The sequence below is a fragment of the Anguilla rostrata genome, chromosome 14, assembly GCF_018555375.3.
Source record: "Anguilla rostrata isolate EN2019 chromosome 14, ASM1855537v3, whole genome shotgun sequence".
In the NCBI taxonomy this organism is placed as follows: Eukaryota; Metazoa; Chordata; class Actinopteri; order Anguilliformes; family Anguillidae; genus Anguilla; species Anguilla rostrata.
In genome coordinates this window covers 3,264,834-3,287,939 of record NC_057946.1, presented here as the reverse complement: position 1 = coordinate 3,287,939, position 23,106 = coordinate 3,264,834, and the positions used below count along the sequence as shown (strand labels likewise).

Sequence of the window (23,106 nt, the reverse complement as noted above, 5' to 3'; positions counted from 1 at the left end):
CAATTTGGAATGTCTGTCTCTGTTTATTAACATTCATTAGTTGTTAATTGTTTCAGGCCTTAGACCAATTCTCATTTTAGCAAGCAACTAATTTCATTCAATTAAATTAATTTCTACTACTAATTGGTTGAGCAACAGCTAAATAAAAAAATAATATAAGACATAAATGTTTCCTTTGTTCTTTTCTTGGCATTGGAACCTGAAATTAAATGCATTTCACAGATTTCTGACCGAAGACCATTTCAAAATGGATCACACACTCAAAAAGAGGACATTTTCAGAATAGGTCCGCATTCGGCATCAAGTGATAACTCCAAGACAACTAATTTGGCAGTGCTTTGCTGAAAGTAAGATTAGCGTGCACCACGCATGGCAGTAACACACTTTTATTTGCATTTTTGACAAAGTCATGAGCCACAGCTACACAATCATTTTATTCAACGTATTGAATTTACACATTGAATACATTGAACGATGTGTTGAATTTATTCAAGGTACTGATTGTGTGTGCGCACACATTCGGACCTCCATTCCTTGTTTTTAAATGGTCGCTTGTTGTTCAGAATCCCTGCACTTTGCCATATTGGTGTATTACTGTACATTACATTACATTACAGGCATTTGGCAGACTTACTGGCACCAGAGTGTCTTAACACAACATTTTACACAGCATTTATATTGTATCCAATTATACAGCTGGATATATACTGAAGCAATGCAGGTTAAGTACCTTGCTCAAGGGTACAATGGTAGTGTCCTACCAGGGAATCAAACCTGTGGACTTTAGGTTACAAGACCAACTCCTTACCCATCATGCTACACTGCCTCCCGAGTCGTGCAAGTTGCATCCCTGCAAATTGCTATTGCAAAAGGAGTGTTGAATAACCAGGTTATTGATGGTTTCATCGCATTCGGGGTGGTACTGCTGCTTATGGATAATGTGCTAATCTTTTATGATATCTTTTTCCACGGTCTCCCGGGGTGAGGAGTGCAGCTCCGTATTGTATGCACATTTTAATGGATATCTGGAATTGATTTCTAGATAATATGTCTGGACATCTGATAGACCTGTGTTGCCTTTATCTGATAGACCTAAGTCACCTTTATCTCTGTCCATTGTTAACTGTTGGTGGCTTTTTGTCCCGTAAGAATTTGCTGAAAAGAGTATTGCTTTTTTTTTGTTAACCAATACTGTTCAAGGGGCAGAGGGATAGCACTGAAAGGTGTGTTATTTTTTTGTGTTATATTTTTATCTACTTCCTTCCTTAGAGAAAGCGGGAAATTTTCCATTTGTCAAGGTCGTCTTTTAGCACAGTATGTGCTGCACTGCTCTTGCACTCATTGTGTTGCTGATTTTTTTTTCCCTTGGCAGTGTTATTATGTCTTACGTCTGTTTTTTATTTCATGCGATGTGGAGCCAAAGATAATTTTTCACTTTGTGTGGACAATAAAGTTGTATTGTATTGTATTGTATAAATAATAAATAAAATGTCATTATGGAGGATTTATATTTTTATACCCTTCATTTCACAGGAACACTTTGCCATATCTGGGCAGTTAATAAATTTGGTTTGGGCAAATAGATTTCTTACCAACTTGCCAAACTGACTAGGTGTGGGAAAAAAACCCCTTACTGTTGAACATTGTAAGATGGTCCAGTTTTTTACGGTGAGTTTTGCAATGAAGACGAGTCTGAGTGTCCTGCACAAGGGCAGATTTCGGGCAGAGGGCCAGAGAATTAGACTCCAGAGGCAGGGCCCAGCGCTTCCATCAAAGTCTGTGTGTATTATGGAGGCGTACCTAAACGGTCCAGGACATGCAGGGAAGCCGACCAGGTGACAGCTCACCTGCCAGCAGCCAATGGACAGCCCCTCTATGGAAACGCGGTGAGGTCAGACCTGTCATATCTGTGGAAAGTAAGGGATGGGGGGGGGGGGGTTTGTTCAGCCCTCAGATCAGACCTGTCATCTTTGTGGATGGGGTGTGGGGGCGGGGGGGCAGGGCTGTTCAGAGATTTCCCCCAGCCATACAACAGTAGAATGTAAAAATACACTTTAATCCCAGATGGAGAAAAGCCAAAACAACATTCTATAACACCACTAGATCTACCTTTCCCAGCGTCCACTTGTAGGGCTGGAACAGTCTATCCTGCCAACTCCCCTTGTATATGTTCAACCAACGTCCAACAGCCACACTTTTTTTATATCGGGACCTAATTTTGAAAAAGTTTCATAATATCTAGACCCAAATTAGAAATGTGGTTGTTTTCAGGTACCTGTCAAATGCACAGACTATAGCACAGCCTAGTGGACTACAAACTCATCCCTCAACTCATAACATGGAGTAATGTTTAAGAGCATTTCACATCTCTCATCCACACTCAATTCCTTCCCCGGACATACGCAATAGCCAAACCTGCGATGCTCTGTCCGATCAAAAGCTCTCCCCAGACAGGTCCTGGACCATCCCGTTTAGACCCAGCATTAAAAGCAGACCCACGTAGAGGCAAAACCACATCGCCCCAAAACCTGTGACCCTGCCTGTCCAGAAACACGCCTTCCCAGCCAACGCCTGTGGGCCTGTGTAATTTAACCAGACACTTGTCACGAACGGTATGTTGCTTGACGCCCGTAAAGCTGACCTCTATTTTTGTTATATGGCTTTATCGGCAGCTCAACACCGTGTTTGGAGCCTCCTTTATCATCGGACTCTTATGCAAAACATCCTAGCGGGAGACTAAGTGCTGGGGAGGGACAGTCTGGCGGTCCAGTCATTCCACAAATAGCCCTGGAAGCTCTGCGCCAGACCAGCCAGTGTAGTTAAAATAAAAAACAGCTTAACGTTCACTGTTATTCCCCCTAGGGCTCAGGAACTAGATCAGACAATCAAAATATATGCTAAACTTTACTTTCAGTGTGGGCTTGAATTAACCAATAAGTAGAATTCATTTTGGGGTGGCACGGCGGTGCAGTGGGTAGCACTGTTGCCTCACAGCAAGCAGGTCCTGGGCCTTTCTGTGTGGAGTTTGCATGTTCTCCCCGTGTCCGTGTGGGTTTCCTCCAGTTCCCTCCTACAGTCCAAAGACATGCAGGTAGGCTAATGAGTGACTGAATAGCGAGTGAATAGTGTGTGTGCCCTGTGATAGATTGGCCCAGTGCATGCTGGGATACGCACCAGCACCCCCTGCGACCCACACCAGGGTAAGCGGGTATAGATAATAGATGGATGGATGTAATTTATTTGGTAGTTAGTCAGTATTATTGCTACAGGTGGTGCACAAAATAAATGGAAACGGACGCAAAGCCAATTAACAAGTAATTGAGAAGGAGGCTTGCCCTTTGGTGTAATGACAACACTCCAGCTCTAAAAAAAACTTGCCAATTAGAACAGAAATGCCGCTCCACTAGATTGAAAGTATTTGATTTGGCCTGGAAATGAAGTCTACGCGTTTATCATAAGCGTGCTCTTTCCAAAGTTAGGCCATTGACACATATCTCTTCTTTTAGGCCCACATTACCAGTACCACAAGAGTCACCTTCTTTCACCTTGGGACTACATCTATATGGAGGAAGACACTGTCCCTGCACAATGCCAAAAAAGGTTCACCCTTTTATTAACTTTTGGCCGGACTACTGCACTGCTTTACTATCTGATTGCATTAATTTTACCTTGAAAAGTCTCAACCTAATCCACAGTGTGGCTTTTACAAATTACGCTCAGACTTCTATGTGTATTACATTACATGCTTTTATCCAATGCGAAGTATAACAAGTGCATACTGAAGGTCATTGGAACAACTGCAAAACACGGGTCCTTTTTTCCTGTGATTTGTATTTATTTAAGGTGATGACCATTCGGCCCTTTGTTTCCTCTAAGGAACAGGGCATAATTATTGACATCCTTCATCATTTGTTGGGTTTTTGTTTATCTGTACTTGGGTAACAGACCCACTAGTTCCTTTACTGTAATAGACAACCTATTTTAAAATGAAGACGTGCCTGCATTTATTTTTCTTCTTACAGAAGTACGGCGGAATAAATTGAACTCTTAAAAATTCCACACAACACCGTACGTTACATTACATTACATTTATTTCGCAGACACTTTTACCCGAAGCGACTTACAAAAGTGCATATCATGGTCATTGGAACAACTACACAACACAGGTTTGATAAGGACACATACAATACCGTACATACAATAAGTAAATTACAGAGACATTACATTGCATTTTGAGTGGTAGAAGTGGGCTGGAGTGGTTATTTGCCAATTAAAATGGATATAACTGCAGGGATGAACTGTACCGATTGTTCTCGCCACTGGTCGCAGAGAAACATCTGCCTGAGGGTCGGGGTTTTTAACTCTGTCCACAGGGTAACAGGTGGAATCATTTTTAAAGATCTCTGCTTTCTTAAGTGCCCTTCATTTGCATAGTGCAGTCAGGCTGCTTTGTGGCATGCCCAGTGATTTGGCAGCTGATATTGAGAATTTTTTTCCCAGTCTCTGTTCAGGTCAGCTGTACTTGTATGTCCACAAACCAGTAAATTAGGTCGGTTAAAACACTTTCAGCGAAGGACTTACAGAAGCAGTGTAAGGATGGTACAGTCCACATTTTAAAAAATCTCTGCCTCAGAGAGGAGAGAGGAGTTTGCTGCACGTCGCCACAGAGCAACGCAACCCAGAACTACACTGAATCGAACTTCCTGATCTGCATGCTGATATATACATTCCTTTGCTTGGACTTCGTATTTTACCAGCTTGTTTGATACCTCGGGCTATAATCCGATTCCTCATTAACTGTCTCTTGCCATTGAACCTATCTTTAACTATTGACACCCACTCAGCCAATGAGGGATGAGCTCCCACTCTATATCGAGCTTCCTGCCAGGATTGCTTCCAGGATTTAAGAGTATTTTGGCCACTGTTTCTAGCATTCTTTCTTCCCACAGGGAAGCTTTTTTCGACCTCACTTGCTGGATTTTAGTGGAGTCAGGCTCGATCTTGCCTACTTTTTCTTCACTTCCTGTCTGTCTGTGAAACCTATTAATGAGAGGGTATCTCTAAAAAGCACTATGCAGAAAAACTGAACTGAAATTGTGCTTGTCAAAATATTTTTATTGATTGAATCCTTATCCTTTCCAGTCAATTTGAGAATGTCATTCACACATGCCAATTTAAAATAATTACAGTTAGAATAAAAAATATTGCAATGTTTGTGATTAACTATCTGGAAAAACAAATAGACCTAGAAACAGAAACCAATGTCCCCATGTAGTGACAAGCCCTACCTGCAGATATAGCTCATAAACAAGGACACCTTTATGAGAAAAAAGCAGAAAGACATGTTCTTTAGAAAATAAAGTCACTGTAGCAAAATTATTTGACCAGAGACACTGTTAAATGTCAGAATCTGTGTACAAATTCCAACTCCCAAGATAATCACAGGGATGTATTTTACAAAAAAACAGTAACCTGTTAATAAAAGTTTTGAGCCAAATAAAACGAACGAGGAAGAGGCAAGAAATGCAATGAGTCATTAGTGACACAATGAAAGTATATTTGATTGGCTAGGCTGCCATAAACTTTAGTGTTGGCACATGATAGCTGACATTGCGCAAAAAAAGAGCCGTGGCGTCTCCATTCTGTTCGTGATCCATGGCTCGTTGCTCAGTGACGTATAATCGATTGTTCTTTAACGATTACCCTGGTCTACTCGGTGGAAAAACGGAGAGAGAGAGTCAGAAGCAGTCGGTACGAAGTGACCGAAACATTTAAACCAGAAGTCGCAAGAAAGGTAAGCGCTATGAAAATGCATTTTGTGTTATTTAGCACACAGACTCAGGAACTATCTGACAACTGGCATACCAAGTAAATCTGTTTTATGATTGTTCGATGGTTTGGCTTCCTCGCTTTTTTACTCTGGGATTATGTCACGTTTCAAGATTTCAAAGTTAGCATAACACATCTCAGTCGTTTGAAAGTTGCTAGCTAGCTAGCTAATTAGTTACCCAGGTATTTACAACAGTCCGTTGTCTGCTGGTTTGTTGATATATGACAAGTAACATTATGATAATGGTCAAACTGTATCTTAACGGTACGACATTTCGGAAGCTAATTAGTCTGGGTAATTTATCTTGAAAAACTAAAAAAATACAGCAAATGCTAGCCAAATGAACGTTAGTTTGCTGGACTAATGAAAAGTGTTTGCTATTGTTAATCCGCATCATCAATCTAACTGGTTTGCTATGAAAGGAAAATAGCCAGTGCTAGTCAGTTAGAGCAGTTACAGGACTGCCAGCTAACGTAAAGAAGCACACAGGTAAATTAGCGAAACGATGTGTTATGGTAATACAGGGCGTGAAACGGAAGAACAGGCAGCCAATGCAGACGTGCGTGTGAGTGTGTAACGTTTGTTTTGTTGACTTGCTTTTTAATGGTTTTTTTTTTTTTTTGGGAAGGAGGTTATTAAAAATGAACAGCTTTGAACTGATTTGTCACGCGCACATATGTTGTGTCATGTCATTGAAGTTGCAGTTCATGCTCTGGGTTTTTAATGTATGTAATTTCAATTTTACTGTGTTTTCTATTGGCACAGACAGCTTTTACATACAATTAAGGATATTCAGGTATTTACCTAAGTTTCTGAAGATTGTCGACACTACAGTGGCTTGCACAGATTGTTAATGGTTTCAATTAAAGCAAGAAAGTACTCTTCAAATGACCTCAGAAGCAGCGTGGATAGCGACGTTCTGTGCCCCGAGTTTGAACGTGTCTGTGTTACCCGATTATTCTTAAAGTAGGCTAACGTTTAACTGGTTTTCGGTTGGAGCCGTTGGCGTATGTGATGTGGGAAGGAACGAGATACTGGCATGATATTAAAATCACGTAAGCAGAGCTATATTGCGCTTTTGTGGTTTTGGCAAGGGCGCAACTTTATTTTGAATTCTGGGAGGGTTGAAATACACAGACCTCGAGAACTGCATCCCTCTAGGGGGATCCAGCGGCATAAACCCCCACCCCACGAAGATTTTTTTAAGGAACAGCTGTGAACTATTTCTGGCGAATTCTAAGGGGGAAATACTTCAGACTGCTGATCAGTATATCCCAATGACAACATGATTCAATGATTTAAAAAAATATATATTTAAATATGGAGCTTGTGTTCTGATGTCAAGTTTCATCACTTGTGGTTAAACCAGTGGTTCCCAAAGTGAGGGATGCAGAGGTAGTAGCCTATTAATACCTGTATAGAGGTATGTCAGTAGGTGCACCATATTAAATAGTGTACAAATCAGTCAATTATTGTTGGATTAAAAGTGTATGATGGTTGCTTTAAATCATTGAAGAGATTTATTGACAAGGAGGAGCCAGATTTTTGGTTATATATTATATGGTTTCAACTCTCTTTGTCAAATGAGCCAGTAGTTATGATTTTTTGAATATTGTAGGTTCAGAAGATGGTTATATCATCACTATGTGGCCAGTTTATTTCAAGATCACTGAGTAGCCTTTCAGACATACCTTTTATTGTGTTCTAAGGTATGGAAATGGTAGCCAAAAAACTGTCCTTGAAATGGAATACCTACCCATCTCTTGCCTTGGACACCCCTCTCTTAACGGTCAGTAATGGAAACTACAACCAGATTATTTCTGTCAAAAACCACTACATTTAATTTATTTAGCAGATGGTGTTTTCCAGAGCAACTTACAATACAGGAGAACAAAGGTACTTTCACCTGATATACATGATTAATTAATTGTCAGACTGGACTAACAACATTCTCAGACCAGGCAGTATAGGCAATGTAATATTACTAAATTGCTAAGGTAGGTCAACTCTGCAAAGCAAGAACCAAAATTCAAATCCAAAACATATTTAAGCCTGTAACAAGGCCTAAGAACAACAAGTGCGCTAACATGTTTATGGTGCTCCCAAGCTCTAAACGACCCAAAACGTTGGGTGTTCTCTACGTGAATCGAGATCAACCTCCATAGCCGAGTTGGACAGCAGTCTTCGGCGGGTCTGGCATTTGCAAGCCTCATCGTGTGCACCCAGAGCTCTGTTTGACCAGCAGAGAGGGCAGTTAGCCTGATTTTCAGTCCGGTCTTTACTTGCTGGAATCTATGCTTCTGCAGAGAGATGAGAGGAGACAACAAATTTTTCGAAGATGTTCCCCTGATTTTCAGCAGCTGGGAGATGCCAACAGTAGACATTTGAAAAAACCGTGCAGTTTTCTGTCTTGTGTCATCTCATTGCGTCTTCATTCCAATTCAGCGCTTCCTTTGGGGCTTAGCAATACAATCGCCAGATGCGATGGAAAATGTTTGTGTCTTCTATGATAAGTATGCAGAATTGTGTAGAATATGAAGATTGTGTCACTTAAATTATGGTGCTACCTGGCCATTGAGTCTGTGCTCTGAACTTGGCTTTGAAGTAGTTACCTGGTGTGATGGCAAAAGGTGAATGGAAAATTTAAACTGCAATGTTGACAGTGTTAATCTCTTCAGTGGCCTGTTGTCCTGTCAGAATGGAGTGCTATGCTTTGTAGTCCTAAAACCACAGAAGGGAGTTTTTTTTTTTTTTTTTTGAGCCATGGGTTCCCTTGGCAGATTTCCTACACTTTTTTCCCCCAAAGGAGTTTCGTTTTCTGTAGAAAATAAGGTCTGTGTTAACGTAAGCCTATTGAAACTACAACAATGGTCGCATTCTGGCAACTGCCACTCAAGTTTGCCGCTTGTTAGCAACTAGCTTTTTAAAAGCACATAACGGCTTCAAATTTAACGGTTGAGATATTAATAGGTGTAGTTTATCTTGTAGAACAAAACGTGAAACTCTCTCAGGCTCACGTCCACCACAGACATTATTTTCCGCTGAAAACGAAATCCCTATGGGGGAAAAAAGCATTGGAAATCTGCCAAGGGAACCCACTGCGGAAGAAACTTCCGATACGTCATCACTGTAACACTCTATTTTTGGCTGTTTTTGCTGGAATGGTCTTGTTCTCTGGTCCAATTGTGACATCACTGAGTGGGTGTGGCATGTTGCCCCAGGTTGCTCATAAGCAGTCAAGACCAGCTAATGATTTGATTTCTGTGGTGGTCCACGTTGGCCTATGTTGCATTGTTACCAGTGCTTGTTCTTGTGCATTCGGATAGACTACGAGACGTTGGCTGACGTTTCCTGCGCTGACACATGATAGCAGTTTGGCAGGGCTCTGCGTAAACAGATTAGCCTGGGCTCTGTATGTTCACAGTTCTCTTTCTGTAGGCCCAGATTCACTTAACCTTACCTTCCCCAGTAAACATTAAACGGAATAAACAGCCCAGTGCCGTGCCAACTGCCGTTAGCCAAATTTTTATTTATTTATTTTTTCCCTGACAGTTCCCTGTCATGTAATTAAAATAAACAGTAAATGGAAACTCATTTGAAAAGGCAGCTTATGTTGGCCAATCAACGCTGCCATGAACTGGGTAAGCTTGTTTATTTATTTTTTGATATTTTCAGAGCTGCACAATATGGGTTCATGCAACTCTATAAAAGCATCAGGCAGGGCAGCCAAGCCTGACATTTCTCCAAGCGATGTTTCTTTGGTTTATGCATTTATAAGTGTCAAAGAGGCCGATGTGTTGTTCACCTCGCGAATAAATATTAATGCTGTTTGGAGTTCTTTTATTCTATTGAAGAGCTGCCCTGCCAAGTGAATACTTCAGAAGAATTGAATTGTGCGTTTAAAAAAAAAGCTGATGTATTCATTTGGCCAAACACAACTGAAGCACACAATCTTTTTTAGTTTCTTTTCTTTATCAACATTTTACTAATGTACTTACATTATAATTTCATTATCCTATGGGATTTATTGCATTGGGCCCCACTTGTGCAGCTACATAGACCTATGTGTATTCAGGCCTGGTCAAAGTAATTACCAAACAATGGTGTGTCCTTTCATCACATAACTGATGCCGTAGCTGATGAACTCTTTGTTGGAGCAGAACTGTGTTGAAAGGTGAGCGTTGAAGCTTTGCGATTATGAGTCTAAACAATCGCTGCATATTTTTTTCTGTGGGTCTCATGCAGATAAAGTAAAAATTTCACGGCTGTCGGAACCCGCTGCCATGTGCTCCTCTCCTGTTACCATGGGAACGGCGGGGCTGAATGTCCAGCTGGCTTCGTGCGTCCTTTCAGTGCGTCTCTTCTCAAACGGACGCGCGTTACGTTTGGCGTGACGTTAACGCTGAAGGTCACAGGTTCGATTCCCCCGTGTAAGACACTGCCGATGTACCCTTGAGCAAGGTACTTAACCTGCATCGCTTCAATGTAGGCCTATGTCCAGCTGTGTAAACGGATGCAGTGTAAATGCTATGTAGAATGTTGTGTAAGTCGCTCTGGATAAGAGCGTCTGCTAAATGCCTGTAATGTAATGTAGTATGGCTGTAATGTAATATAATGTACAGTTCGTGCCATTTCTGGTTTTGAGAGTTCAAGAAGGCCAGCGTCTTTCTGCTACAGACTGCATGCAGCCATGGGCTGGTCATTATTATGGTGAGCCTAGTCGTGCTGCTTATTTCCCAAAGCCACCGTAAGGCAGAAAAGAAATTTCAGCGTGTTTGATTATTAGTTATTAACTTATGAAAGGATTTATGGGGGAAAATAAGAGCCAGACGGTGTCATCTGCTCACCCCAGTATGTTCAGTGTGTGTTGTAGACATCATCGGGAAATGACTGCGATTAAGAGGCTTTTCGGAGCATCTGATTTGTGAGTTCACTAAATCCCTGCGTCGTTTCCTTTGAGGATAAGACCTTGCGTTGATTGTCAGTGTTTCTTGCGGGCGGCAGCAGCGTGTGACTGGAGACTGTTGGGAAGGCAAAGCTGCTAATCGCCAGGAGCGTCTGCCTGGCATCAGAAAGATGAAAAAGATGATTTTATTAAATCAGAGATCAGGTCCTTAATATGTCTGTCGCTCGGTAATAAGCTGGTCACTGTGGGTTTGAGAGACCTCTGTCAGTTAGGCATTGGATGGTTACCATAGTTTCCTTTGCTTCCAGCGTTAAGCTGGGGTGTTTGTGAACGGGCTGGGGTAATTCCAAGCGTCACCCTCTATCCGTCTCCCTCTCTCCCCCCCCCCCCCCCTCGCCTCCCTCTGTCTCTTTCACTCTCTATCTATTCTTGCATTCTATGCCCCCCAGCACGGATCAGAACTATAGCCCTGTGCTTTCTCTGTCTCTCTCTCGCTCTAACCCCCCTCTCTCTCCCTTTCTCACACTCCCCCCCCTTTGCTCTGCCTCACCCCTGTCTGCTCTCCCCCTCTCTGTCTCTGTCTCACCACCGTCTCTCTCATCTTCCTCTCTCTCTCTGTCTCTCCCTCCCTCCCTCTCTCTCTCTCACTCAACCCCTTCTGTTCTCTTCCTCTCTCTGTCTCTCTCTCCCTTTCTCACACTCCCCCCCTTTGCTCTGCTCTGTCTCACCCCTGTCTGCTCTCCCCCTCTCTGTCTCTGTCTCACCCCCGTCTCTCTCATCTTCCTCTCTCCCTCTCTCTGTCTCTCCTCCCTCCCTCTCTCTCTCTCACTCAACCCATTCTGTTCTCTTCCTCTCTCTGTCTCTCTCTCACTTTCTCACACTCCCCCCTTTGCTCTGCTCTGTCTCACCCTGTCTGCTCTCCCCTCTCTGTCTCTGTCTCACCCCTGTCTCTCTCATCTTGCTCTCTCTCTCTCTCTCTCTCTGTCTCTCTCCCTCCCTCCTCTCTCTCTCACTCAACCCCTTCTGTTCTCTTCCTCTCTGCCTCTCTCACCCCCTCTCTCTGCCCCCCCCCCATAGTTATTCTCTGCAGCGCACAGCTGAGTTTGACAGGCAGGTAAGTAGCGTTCAGCGCTGCTCAGGCCCTCACGTTGGCGGGTTGGCGGCTCCGCATGCGTTTTTTTTTGGTCCCGCGTTTTGACGGTACGAGACCACACTTCATTCTTGCGCTTCTGCCATGGCGACAGATTGCCTTGTTGCATCAACTTAGCGGTGGATTGAGTCAGTAGCAGGCGACTGCACCCGGCCGCAGTGTGTGACAGAAGGTTTGGGGAAAGCGACTCCTGTTGGTGTGTGAAGTTTGGGGAAAGCGACTCCTGTTGGTGTGTGAAGTTTGGGGAAAGCGACTCGTGTTGGTGTGTGAAGTTTGGGGAAAGCGACTCGTGTTGGTGTGTGAAGTTTGGGGAAAGCGACTCGTGTTGGTGTGTGAAGTTTGGGATTGGGGTGACATCGAGCGGAGGGGAGCCGCAGGTGTCTGGTCGTAGACGGTCGTACCTGCGCCACGGCGCGTTCTACGCCTGTTTGCAGAGCGCAGATAACGGCCGGGCCGATCCGCCGCGCGGCTGACTGATGTTTGCCGTTGCCACGGTAGCGTGCGCGCGCAACGGCGTGGATCAATAGGAAGTGATGAGATGACTCTTGTTGGGCTTTGTGTGTTTTTCCATCGCGTACGAGTTACGAACGCTCGCTTTCATCAATTAATCCTGAGGGATGAAATAGCCTATTTATTTCTGACTTTTTTAGCTTCACGGCGAATACGAGGATCCTGTTCTGCTCTGCCCCCCCCCCCCAAAAAAGCTATTTATAGGGAGTGTCCAGCTCCCCGCCCCACCCCCCCCATGCCCCAGGCTTCACTTCAATTATTCAGCATGGAAATAACTTCAGTATTTTCGCCCGAAGGAGCTCTGTAATGGTTTGTGCCAAGCACGGAACACGGCCAGAAAAATTGCTTATGAACGTGGGTTATGATGTTATGCTAGGCGTGTGCTGAATCTCCTGGAGGCAAATTACCGTTGTCGTTATTTTTCCAATTCATTGAGATGAGCAGAAAATGGCGGGGAGAAGGCCCGAGTTCTGCTTTAAGGTTTTCAGTAACTGTTCAAGTGATAGAAATATCACAGCGTGGCACAAGGCAATGAAGTCTTTCTTTTAAAGATTAAACGGGTTATTTAGAGATTTGGTTGTGTTTAGCATAAGCAGTGAGCTTTGGGAAGGGTGTGGCAGCATTCTCCTTGTCATGTAGTTTTTTGAAAATTGCTCAGGGCTTGAACATTGTGATCGAGAACTGGTTTAACATTGGATTGAACTTGAATTAGAGGAGGACAAGGAGTCCGGTTGCTCTCAGAAACCCTTCAGATGCACCAAACGGTGCGTCGAAGGTCACCAGCTGTGAGAAACCTCTCCACAAACCGAACAGTGTAAGTATCTGAGTCGCAAACATAGGGACGACATAGCTCAGGAGGTAAGAGCGCTTGTCTGGCAGTCAGAGGATTGCCGTTTCGATCCCCGCCCTGGGCATGTCGAAGTGTCCTTGAGCAAGACACCTAACCCCTAACTGCTCTGGCGAATGAGAGGCATCAATTGTAAAGCGCTTTGGATAAAAGCGCTACATTACATTTACATTACAGGCATTTAGCAGACGCTCTTATCCAGAGCGACTTACACAACTTTTACATAGCATTTTACATTGTATCCATTTATACAGCTGGATATATACTGAAGCAATTTTGGTTAAGTACCTTGCTCAAGGGTACAACGGCAGTGTCCTACCCGGGAATTGAACCTGCGACCTTTCGGTTACAAGCCCAGTTCCTTACCCACTGTGCTACACTCCGCCCGCTATATAAATGCAGTCCATTTACCATTCGCAAACGAACGCGTGTAGTCTTACTTGGTGCTATTGGAACGGGATTAATTTAATGTTATCTCAGTTAAAATAATGTTTTAACCTTTCTTCTGTTGTAACAGTTATGCATAGATGGAGGAGACTGCTATCTGCCAGGAGTGTGGCATGATTGATTCTCTGTCTAACTTGGTAGATGCGGACATGTCTTTGGCTTGTGTAGCCTGCATAAATACAGTTGCGTATCCTGTTACGACACTACTACATAGGTGAGTGACTATGGGGTGCAGATATCCTGAGTTCTGTGTGTGTGCTAGGGCCTTAAAGCTGCTTGGTGTGCAGTGGTAAGAGACAAAGAGGAATGCCAGGTTAAAATGACTGCAATTTATTGTTCAGTGTGTCTAGTAATGATGACAATATACAATGGTGCAATGTGTGAATGGTGAAATGGCCCTGCGCGTAAATGTGTGAGTGTTGAGGAGTCTTCCTGAACCATTGCACCTTTCCCCTTATACAAAACGATCAAAGCAAAACACCAAGTCAGCAAGTAACGACACAATCAAGCCAAAACAGTATAGATCAATGATCCTGCTTGCACCACCTCTGTAAGCTTATCACACCGGGTTAACCTTTGTATCTGGCTGGGTGCTGACCCATAGGTATCAAGATCTTTAGTCAGCACCCTACCACGAAAGACACCAACTTCCTCATGACATCTGTTTTCCATGATACAAAACATGATTATATTGTATTGTGGAGAACCAAAAGTTCACAAAATGCTGATCCAATCAGATGTTTTGCAACTGTCTTTTTCCCACAGCGTGTAGGAACTGCCACCATGGGCTATGCATGGAAAATTGTGGTCACTCATTCACTCACTCACGGACGACCTGAGAGGGACGTTTGGTGGGACGCATGCGCAGGTGGTGCTTTGTTGAGTAGAACGCATGTGCAGGTGCATCTCCCAAAATCACCACTTCGAACGGCACGAGATTTTTAAGCACACCTTCATCGCCTAACGTTACTTTAGCTAACTCTAAAATGTTAGCATTTCGCCTACTTTAGTTAACCTACTTAGCGCGTACCACCGGTACAGATGTATGGACACACAGAGGACAACAAATAACGTTACAGAGGTGACATGCCATAGCTAGCTAGCTAAATAGTTAGCCAAGTTGTACTCATGACACTTTGTACAGGGACACTTTGCGCTGTGGGTCTGGACGGTTTTGTGCTTATCACCACACTTGCTGACTCCATGTCAGCTCAGTAAACAGTCTGTTTTCCTTTGGGGGTCTGATAAGAAGCAGACTTCTGTGAACTGCCCTACATTGCCAAAAAGTCGACAAACTGAGGGACTTTTTTTTGTGGAACCGTTTTTGTTTCACCGGACTGATGAATTAACGACAAACAACTTTTATCGTTGAGCCACCTTAACTCACCTGTCAGACCTGTCTGCTTACCTGAGGAGGTGGGGATGCTTTTTACTGAAATGCTGGGCTCCGTTGGATGTGGATGCAGTGGAATACACACAGGTTTTGTGGGGTCTGTGGATGCAGCGGAATACACACAGGCTTTGTGGGGTCTGTGGATGCAGTGGAATACACACAGGTTTTGTGGGGTCTGTGGATGCAGCGGAATACACACAGGCTTTGTGGGGTCTGTGGATGCAGTGGAATACACACAGGTTTTGTGGGGTCTGTGGATGCAGTGGAATACACACTGGTTTTGTGGGGTCTGTGGATGCAGTGGAATACACACAGGCTTTGTGGGGTCCGTGGATTCTGCGTCCTCATTGGCTCTATAAACACAGCCGTGACGCATTTCCTTCTGGGGCCGTTTTCGTGCTCATGCTCAATTAACCACTGACAGGGCGGCCGTGATGTCATCATCTGTGGCTGCTTGGGTCAGTGCTGATTTTCTCCCCTCTGGGATTTTCTTTCTCAGACCCCCACCCCCCTCCACACACACACACACACACACTACACACGCATGCACACACAGACGCATGCACACACTAGACACGTACACACACGCACGTATACACACACACACACAAATGCACGCACGGTCCCACGCACGCACACACTAGATACGTACACACACACACACACACACTAGACACACGTATACACACGTGTACACACAGTTCACACACATAGACACACATACATGTGCAAACACAGACAGACAGACATGCACACACACACACATGCACTTGCAAGCAGACACACATACTATGCACATGCGCACACCAACACAAACACACACAACTACGCACACTAGACACGTACACACGCACACACACACACAATAGTGCAGTACTTCTGCCTCTGGAAAAGACGCAGAAGAATGACACAGGAGGTTTAGTATTCTGCTCGGCTCGTGTAATACGGACCGTGAGAAACCTTTGACGGACAGCCTAATTAATCAGAGTGCAAACGGCAGCTGACAGCGGGGTGAACCCGGACCAGTCATCGCATAATGCCGTCGCTCAGGTGCATTTACTGCGTGATCCTTACTGTGAAGAGCTTTTACATAACTGAGCTGACATGTTGTAACACCTAAAACAGATGTAAACGGATACCAGGCCTAATTAACCGTCATATCAGGGTTAAGGAACTGGCCGTGTAACCTGAAGGTCACAGGTTCGATTCCCCGGTAGGAATCTGCCGTTGTACCCTCTAGCAAGGTACTTAACCTGCATTGCTTCAGTATATACCCAGCTGTATAAATGAATGGAATGTAAATGGTACATAAAAAGTTGAGTAAGTCGCTCAGGATAAGAGCGTCTGCTAAATGCCTGTAATGTAATGAAAATTGTCAGCTGCAGAATTTTTTTTTTTTTTTTGAAATACTTAGCTACTTCCCAAGATTACGCTACATTCATTCCTTTGCATTGATGAAGATCTTTGGATTGCTGCAGGCTTTTTAAGCTAAAATGAGCTGTTCATCATCGGTGACTGCAACAGACATTTCTCACAGCCAGCAGGTCCTATGTCCTCGAAACATCCCGATTCATGCAGAAATGATTTTGTGCGGCCTTTGGCTGTTTTTTTGAGTGTTAGCCCCAGGTGTGGAGCAGCGTGAGGTCACTGTTTTGTCATGGGGAACACAAATTGGGCGGTGACCCGCGACTGCGAGGGCATTGGCTCCAGGCGAGCGGTCTGGACGTGTTCGACTGCTTTCCACGTGACGGCGCGGCATGCCAGAACACAGGCTAGCCAGAACACGGGCTAGTCAGAGCACGGCTAGCCACAGCACGGGCTAGTCAGAGCACAGCTAGCCACAGCACGGGCTAGTCAGAGCACAGCTAGCCACAGCACGGGCTAGTCAGAGCACAGCTAGCCACAGCACGGGCTAGTCAGAGCACGGCTAGCCAGAACACGGGCTAGTCAGAGCACGGCTAGCCAGAACACGGGCTAGTCAGAGCACGGCTAGCCAGAACACGGGCTAGTCAGAGCACGGCTAGCCACAGCACGGGCTAGTCAGAGCACAGCTAGCCACAGCACGGGCTAGTCAGAGCACGGCTAGCCACAGCACGGGCTAGTCAGAGCACGGCTAGCCACAGCACGGGCTAGTCAGAGCACGACTAGTCAGAACATTGGCTAGCCAGAACATGGGCTAGCCAGAACACGTTTCCCTACTAGAAAAACCTCCCTCCGCTGCTGGTTGTTTAGCCTGAATGCTAGCCGCTCCTGACACAGAAGCCATTTTATTTGCCTCGTATACATGAAAGGTGCACGATAACTGCAGAAGATTTTGGATTCATGTAGTGTTGCCTCATTTTTGTATTTTTTCAGTGCTGCCTGGAGTGAGAGAGCAAAAATAATTGACTTTTTTTTTTTAAACTTTCATGTGCTTTCAGTACTGCCCCAGAAAAATTGTCAAAAATTAGAAATGAAACGTAAAACTCCCTCCCCTCTGTGCTTTTTTGCGGAGGGTATGGGAGTGATTTCTCACCAATGTTAGTAAGATTCTTCCATCTTAAAATGTCTGTATTTTTAAGAATTATCACAGTTCTGCTAATCACAGTTTTTTCAGATCAGTGAATGGATTGCCGGGAGTTGTCCTTAATTTGGCACGTCACAGTTTGTGTGTGAGTGCATTTATGAAAAGGTAGATAATTACGTGTAGCCATTCAAAGCTATTATGAGCAGCGTATCAAGTGCCCCAGTTTGAGGGCTGTGTTGGGACATTGTTAAAATAGACTATGGCTGTGTTTTTTTAATTTTTTGAAGGCTGACTATGCTTATTGTTTTACTTTATTTTACAGTTTTAGCAGGGTCCACATTGAGCCATTATCTACAAGCTTTGTATTTATTCTGATTTATTTAATTAGTTTTCTTTCTTGCAACAGGAAGTTGGAGCTTTCTGTGGTCAGTAAGTCTCCGCTGCTTTGCTTGTAGCGGTTTCAGTTGCTGTAGGATGATCCTGAGTGGTGGGTTATCAGTGTGGCTTGGGCTATGTGCATTCATGCAAGGCTCTGATTGGACCAGGGCATAGCCTATGTAGTGCCTCCGTTTTACGCTGTCAGGGCTAAACCAACGGCTGAATTTAGGTGGGGGTGGCAATCAAATGAGGGTGCTGAAAGCTTGCATGTTTACGAAGTGAAATTTCATTATTTCATAAAAATGCATTGAAATCTATAAAATATTAATACGCTGTAACAGTCTTGCCAGCATTATTTAACTGGTTATTATTATTATTTAATGTAAAAAGTAGCCATGTTATCCTGCTCCTGTTGAATGGCTGAAGCTAAGGAAGTGTGGGCTTGGTTAGTACTTGGATGGGAGACCACCTTGGAAAACTGTGTTCCTGCTGGAGATGGTGCTGGTGGGCCACTAGGGGGCAATCTTCCCTCTGGCCAAATTAACCCCAATGCCCCAGTGCAGTGATGGGGACACTGTGCTGTAGGAGACACCATCTTTTGGGTTAGATGTTAAACCGAAACCTAATCAATCCTCCAGTTTAATTTGCTATAAGTTGTTCTCTCCCTCGCCACCTTAGCTAATATGTGGTGAGTGTTTTTGTGCAAAATGGCTGCCGTGCATCACCCAGGTGGGTGTCTAACATTGGTGGTGGTTGAAGCGAGTTTCTCCCTTATCACTGTAAATTGTATTTAGCCTGAGAAAAGCACTATGTAAATGCTAGGTATTATTATTATTATTTAATTTTTTGCAATAAAAAATAATACGTTCTACTGCTAGATTGAAAAGTCTTTTACAGCGAAAGCACGTCTCCCCGTATCACAAGCCTTTTTTCTTGTAACTTGGTTTTAACCAGGGCATGAACTTCTAATGGAACCTTGTGCTGTGTTGAGGTAAGAGCAAAATTTAGCTTTTTTCAGCCAGCGGCAGGTTCCATGTTGGAAGAAAGATGATATGTTGAAAAGGACGTCATACCTGCGGTGAAATATAATCATGGAACTTTTATGTTATCAGGTTGTCTTGTGTCTCCGGGTCCTGGGGCTTTTTTGGTCAGGTTCGTGGAATTAGTGAGCTTTACCAAGGACCAAGACTCAAAGCTGGGCTCCGTTCTGTAGCACAGTGGAGTTATAGACAGTTGTTTTCCAGATGGTGGGCAAAGTATCAAGAGTGGGTGCCAGTAATATTCACATCTATCTTTTTGGAAAAGAAAATTATCACTTGAGGCAAACAAAACCTTTTCACTGAATAATTACATTAGTGTGTTAGTTTGCACCTTTGTTTTTGAGTGTACACTATAGCTCATTGCCTGTGTTTATTTCGTACAGACATTTTCGGTCACTTTCTTTAAAGGTGTCAGTGAGTATAGACCTGACAGCATTATGGATAAAATGAATGAATTATGACGTACCATTTTTTTTACACGGACTAATGACAACATGGCATATTTGTGAAAACACTTTTCCTTATTCATAACGTAGTCTAAAGCAATAAATAAATAGCCTAAATAATACGAAAGGAGGGCGAACTGTTCTCTTCCCTTAAAAAAGTTACTTTTTCGAACATTATGTGTAACAACTTGGCCCCCAGGGAATAGCCTTGACGGGCGATTTTCTTATTTAGATTTATTCAGTTCTAGAGCGCTGATCTGCCTGCTACTTAAACCGGGCTCGTGCTGAAGGACTTCACGCGCATATTTCTGGCAGTTTGCTCAAGGCTGAACTGTCAGAATGCTGAAAGGCAGGGAGGCAGGCGAGTGTTTTCCCTGGATACTTGATTAATCCCATTTTATAATTTAAAAGTTAAATTACTGGTCAGTTGTTTGACGTATTTCTGCAGATTGACAGTTAATTCAGGCCCCAAACCATGTTAATAATGCCGTGTGTAGCCTCAATAGTCCTTAGTACAGAACAAAAAACGAACGCTTAACCTTGAATTATAATTACTTTCATTCAAATGACGTTGATTCAAATAGGTCGCTGCTACGATGATTGGTAGCTTTGTAGTGTTATTCTACAAATCGTCTAGCTATACATTTCTTTAATTAGGCTAAACAAAGCAGCTTGGCTAATTAACCCCTGCCAAATGACCCGCGAGCGTATCTGTCGTGTGCACTTCGGCACTTTACCTACGAACTCAATATTGTGATCACTGCCCAGTATCAAGGTCCGTATCAGTACCTTTCTACCCAAATAGTATGCCATATAAAATTTGTCGTCATCAATTTTCTTTACGTTCGTATACGCAGTTGGGTATATGATTAAGTTTAATGCATTAGAAATTAATTTCATGATTGTTTTAATGACGTTAGTCTGAAACGGGTCCATTTCGACTTTAAGATAACAGGAGGGTTAAAATTGTACTTTTTGCGTAAAACTTCATAGCGCCAGCCACTGCGCTTCTGTGTCTGCTTTCTGGTGATCATTAGCCTAAACCTGTGGACAGAACAAGAGTTGTTGTTTTTTTTACACGGCGTGTATGGCATCAGGTTGTATTTTTCCGCAATCCTGACGGCGAGCAAATGGATACAGTTGTGGGGGGGAATCCTCTTTGCTGCGAAAGCTCTTATTGGATTACTGCGCGCGACTGTGGCTACCCTTTATCTGTCACCGACTGGCTCCGCATTTCAGTAACCACGCGCTGCCGTGCCTCGCGCGGCACCACAAACTGTATTTATGCGCTTTGAATTAAAATAAGCCGGGGGGAAATAAAGGATAATAAATATCCTCTACGCGGACCTCTGGTGATGGTGCTAATGGATTGGGCTCAGCACGAGGAGGGCTGTCGCTTGCGTGATTAAAAGAGGGCCAGCGGAGACTTGCAGAAAGCTTGAAGTCGCGGAGTTAGTCATCCACCGTCTGTTTCTGTCTTCGCAGGTTGTGAATGAATCCCGATGCTGCATCTGGTATAGCCTACGCCGCTCTGGTGTGTTGAAGAAGCGGTAACCTACAGACCCCGCAGATCCTCCACGCCACCACCCAAACGCAGGCGTGGGAAGGGTTCGCTGGCCATCCTGTCACATCACATCTTGAATTGCCTGCACTGGACTGGACGTCGACAATAAGGAGAGCGGAAAGTCGCTGTTTGCGGGCACTTGTAACGGGAGCGCAAGAGGGAGGGGGTGGGAGGTAAACGGGGGAGTCCCGCCTCTGGTGTTCTGTGGGAAAACAAAAGAGCGCCTGCCTCTATCGCACGTACCGGATGGACTGAGGAGAGCTGGCAGGAGAACAAGGAAACCCTCGGTCTCGGTGCCCGGATTGATGCCGTTTCTGCTGCCGGGCTCCCTGTAACCGTCAGATCCACCGCTGATAGTAGCCAGCCGCGCGGCGTCGTTCTTCTGCGAGCAGGCCACCAGACACGGGGCTAGACGCTATGGGAGTCCTCATTTGCAGTATGGTGGCGCTCGCTCTCATCTGCCAAAGCCATAGCCTGGGCGCGAAGGACCCACTGCACAGATTTAAACGGTAAGACGGTTTTGTTTCCCAGTTCAGCGCCCTGTTGCGGACAGAACCCCGCGGTAAGACAGAATAAAAAAACGGGCAGTGCAAAGTGCGCACTGGTTTATTTACCGCCTGTAAGTGCAGTTGTAAACATTTTTGTCCAGGTTCGGGTTTAAACGACTTTTTAAAAACTAAAGTTGTAGATGCACTTACAGGTGATTACGAACGCGGAAAATGCAGTTGCCTTGTAAAGTGCAGTTCGTAGCCTAATATAATTCCGATGACGTTTTAAGGTGAGACGGACCACCCGCTGTTCGTCGGAAAATGTAAAGCAAATCGAGTTTTAAAAGATACAGTACGCTGTCTCTTTGTGAAGATAATATTAACATATTACGGTTAAACGTCGTTTTAAATTCAGATTTAAATTTTGTTCCCATCAATAAAGACTTAAGGGGGAAATAGACACAGTAAATCAAGCTTTTTAAGGCTTAGAGTCTGACGTTTTATGTGTTAAATTAGGCACGTTTGCAGTTAAATGCGTGTGTACAAAGAACAGGCTTGTTTTAATTGCACATTGTTTACAGTGAACAGTGTTCATCCTCCTCTTCTTAATGATGCTTCACCTGAAGCCTGAGCTGAAATCCATGTTTGATGTGCTCTCCGCGCTAACCACTGGCTGTATTTGCTCTAGTATTTGAGTAAATTCGTTAGTCTGTGTGACAAAAGGGAAATCACTTTTTGTGTCATTTGTGTCCCACAGGTATCAGGAAAGTAGCTACTCCGATCCTAACGAGTGCTCCAAAACGAGACCAGCCCTAATCCTCGCCAATCCAAACAATTTCTCCCTGGACATTCGAATGCCTTCTGTCATTCCTACCGCGGTAAGTGTGCCTACAACAACAGAACGAACACTGACGCAAAAAACAAAGCGCACTGAAATTCAAACGCAGAATTCTGTGGCCGTGTTGCACCTGTCAATGCATTTAATTTATTGAGATTAGCATACAGAAATTGGTATTGAGCGTGAGAGTGTTTGGTGATGGATGGATACTTTCTGTTTTTGGAGTCGGTCAGTGAACCCCTTTCGGATGTAATTGAGTTAAATCCACACTCTGGCATCTAACGCCCGGTGTCCTAGGGGGGAAATTTGCTGTTGGCTTCTGATGCAGCGCGTTCGTATGAAAGCACAGATGGAGGGGGAGAGATAGTGCGCCTGTGGAAGGAATGTTTGGGATGGAGGGCGATTTCGTGCTTAATGCGCTTATATCCCACGGTTAATGTTATAAATATGAGGAGCCAATGATTGCGCTGCGTGTGTGCAGACTTGTATCGATCCTACACTAATTTAGCCATTAGCGAGCAGAGTGAGTCACTGTTGCAGATGCACAGATACAACCCCCTGGCTCTGGGCTGCTTTGCTTTGGAAGAGCAGTTGAGTTCGTGCCTTGAAATGGGGGGAGGGGGGGTAGGTTCTGGGCAGGTTCTGGGCGAGATATCTTTTTTTTTTTGTTATTGCGTGAAGGCAATCGACGCAGAAAAGGAAGCGCGTTTTTTAATTGAGATCTCGTCCTCTGGATCCTTGACCCTTTTTCATTGGCGCGCGG

The 23,106-nt window shown here is 44.2% G+C and overlaps 1 protein-coding gene across 3 annotated transcripts in view; it reads left to right on the top strand.

Moving 5' to 3' along the window:
• The first annotated feature begins 5,623 nt into the window (after window positions 1–5,623).
• pam (peptidylglycine alpha-amidating monooxygenase) overlaps window positions 5,624–23,106 on the top strand; it is an 82,588-nt gene continuing 65,105 nt past the window's right edge. For 2 of the 3 annotated variants that reach the window (XM_064309452.1, XM_064309453.1), the window contains exons 1-3: window positions 5,624–5,794; window positions 20,939–21,526; window positions 22,263–22,383. In XM_064309452.1, the coding sequence (XP_064165522.1) occupies window positions 21,435–21,526; window positions 22,263–22,383 (213 nt within the window). In that variant the 5' untranslated portion in view covers window positions 5,624–5,794; window positions 20,939–21,434. The remainder of the gene's footprint in view (window positions 5,795–20,938; window positions 21,527–22,262; window positions 22,384–23,106) is intronic. The other variant, XM_064309455.1, reaches the window with a different exon arrangement.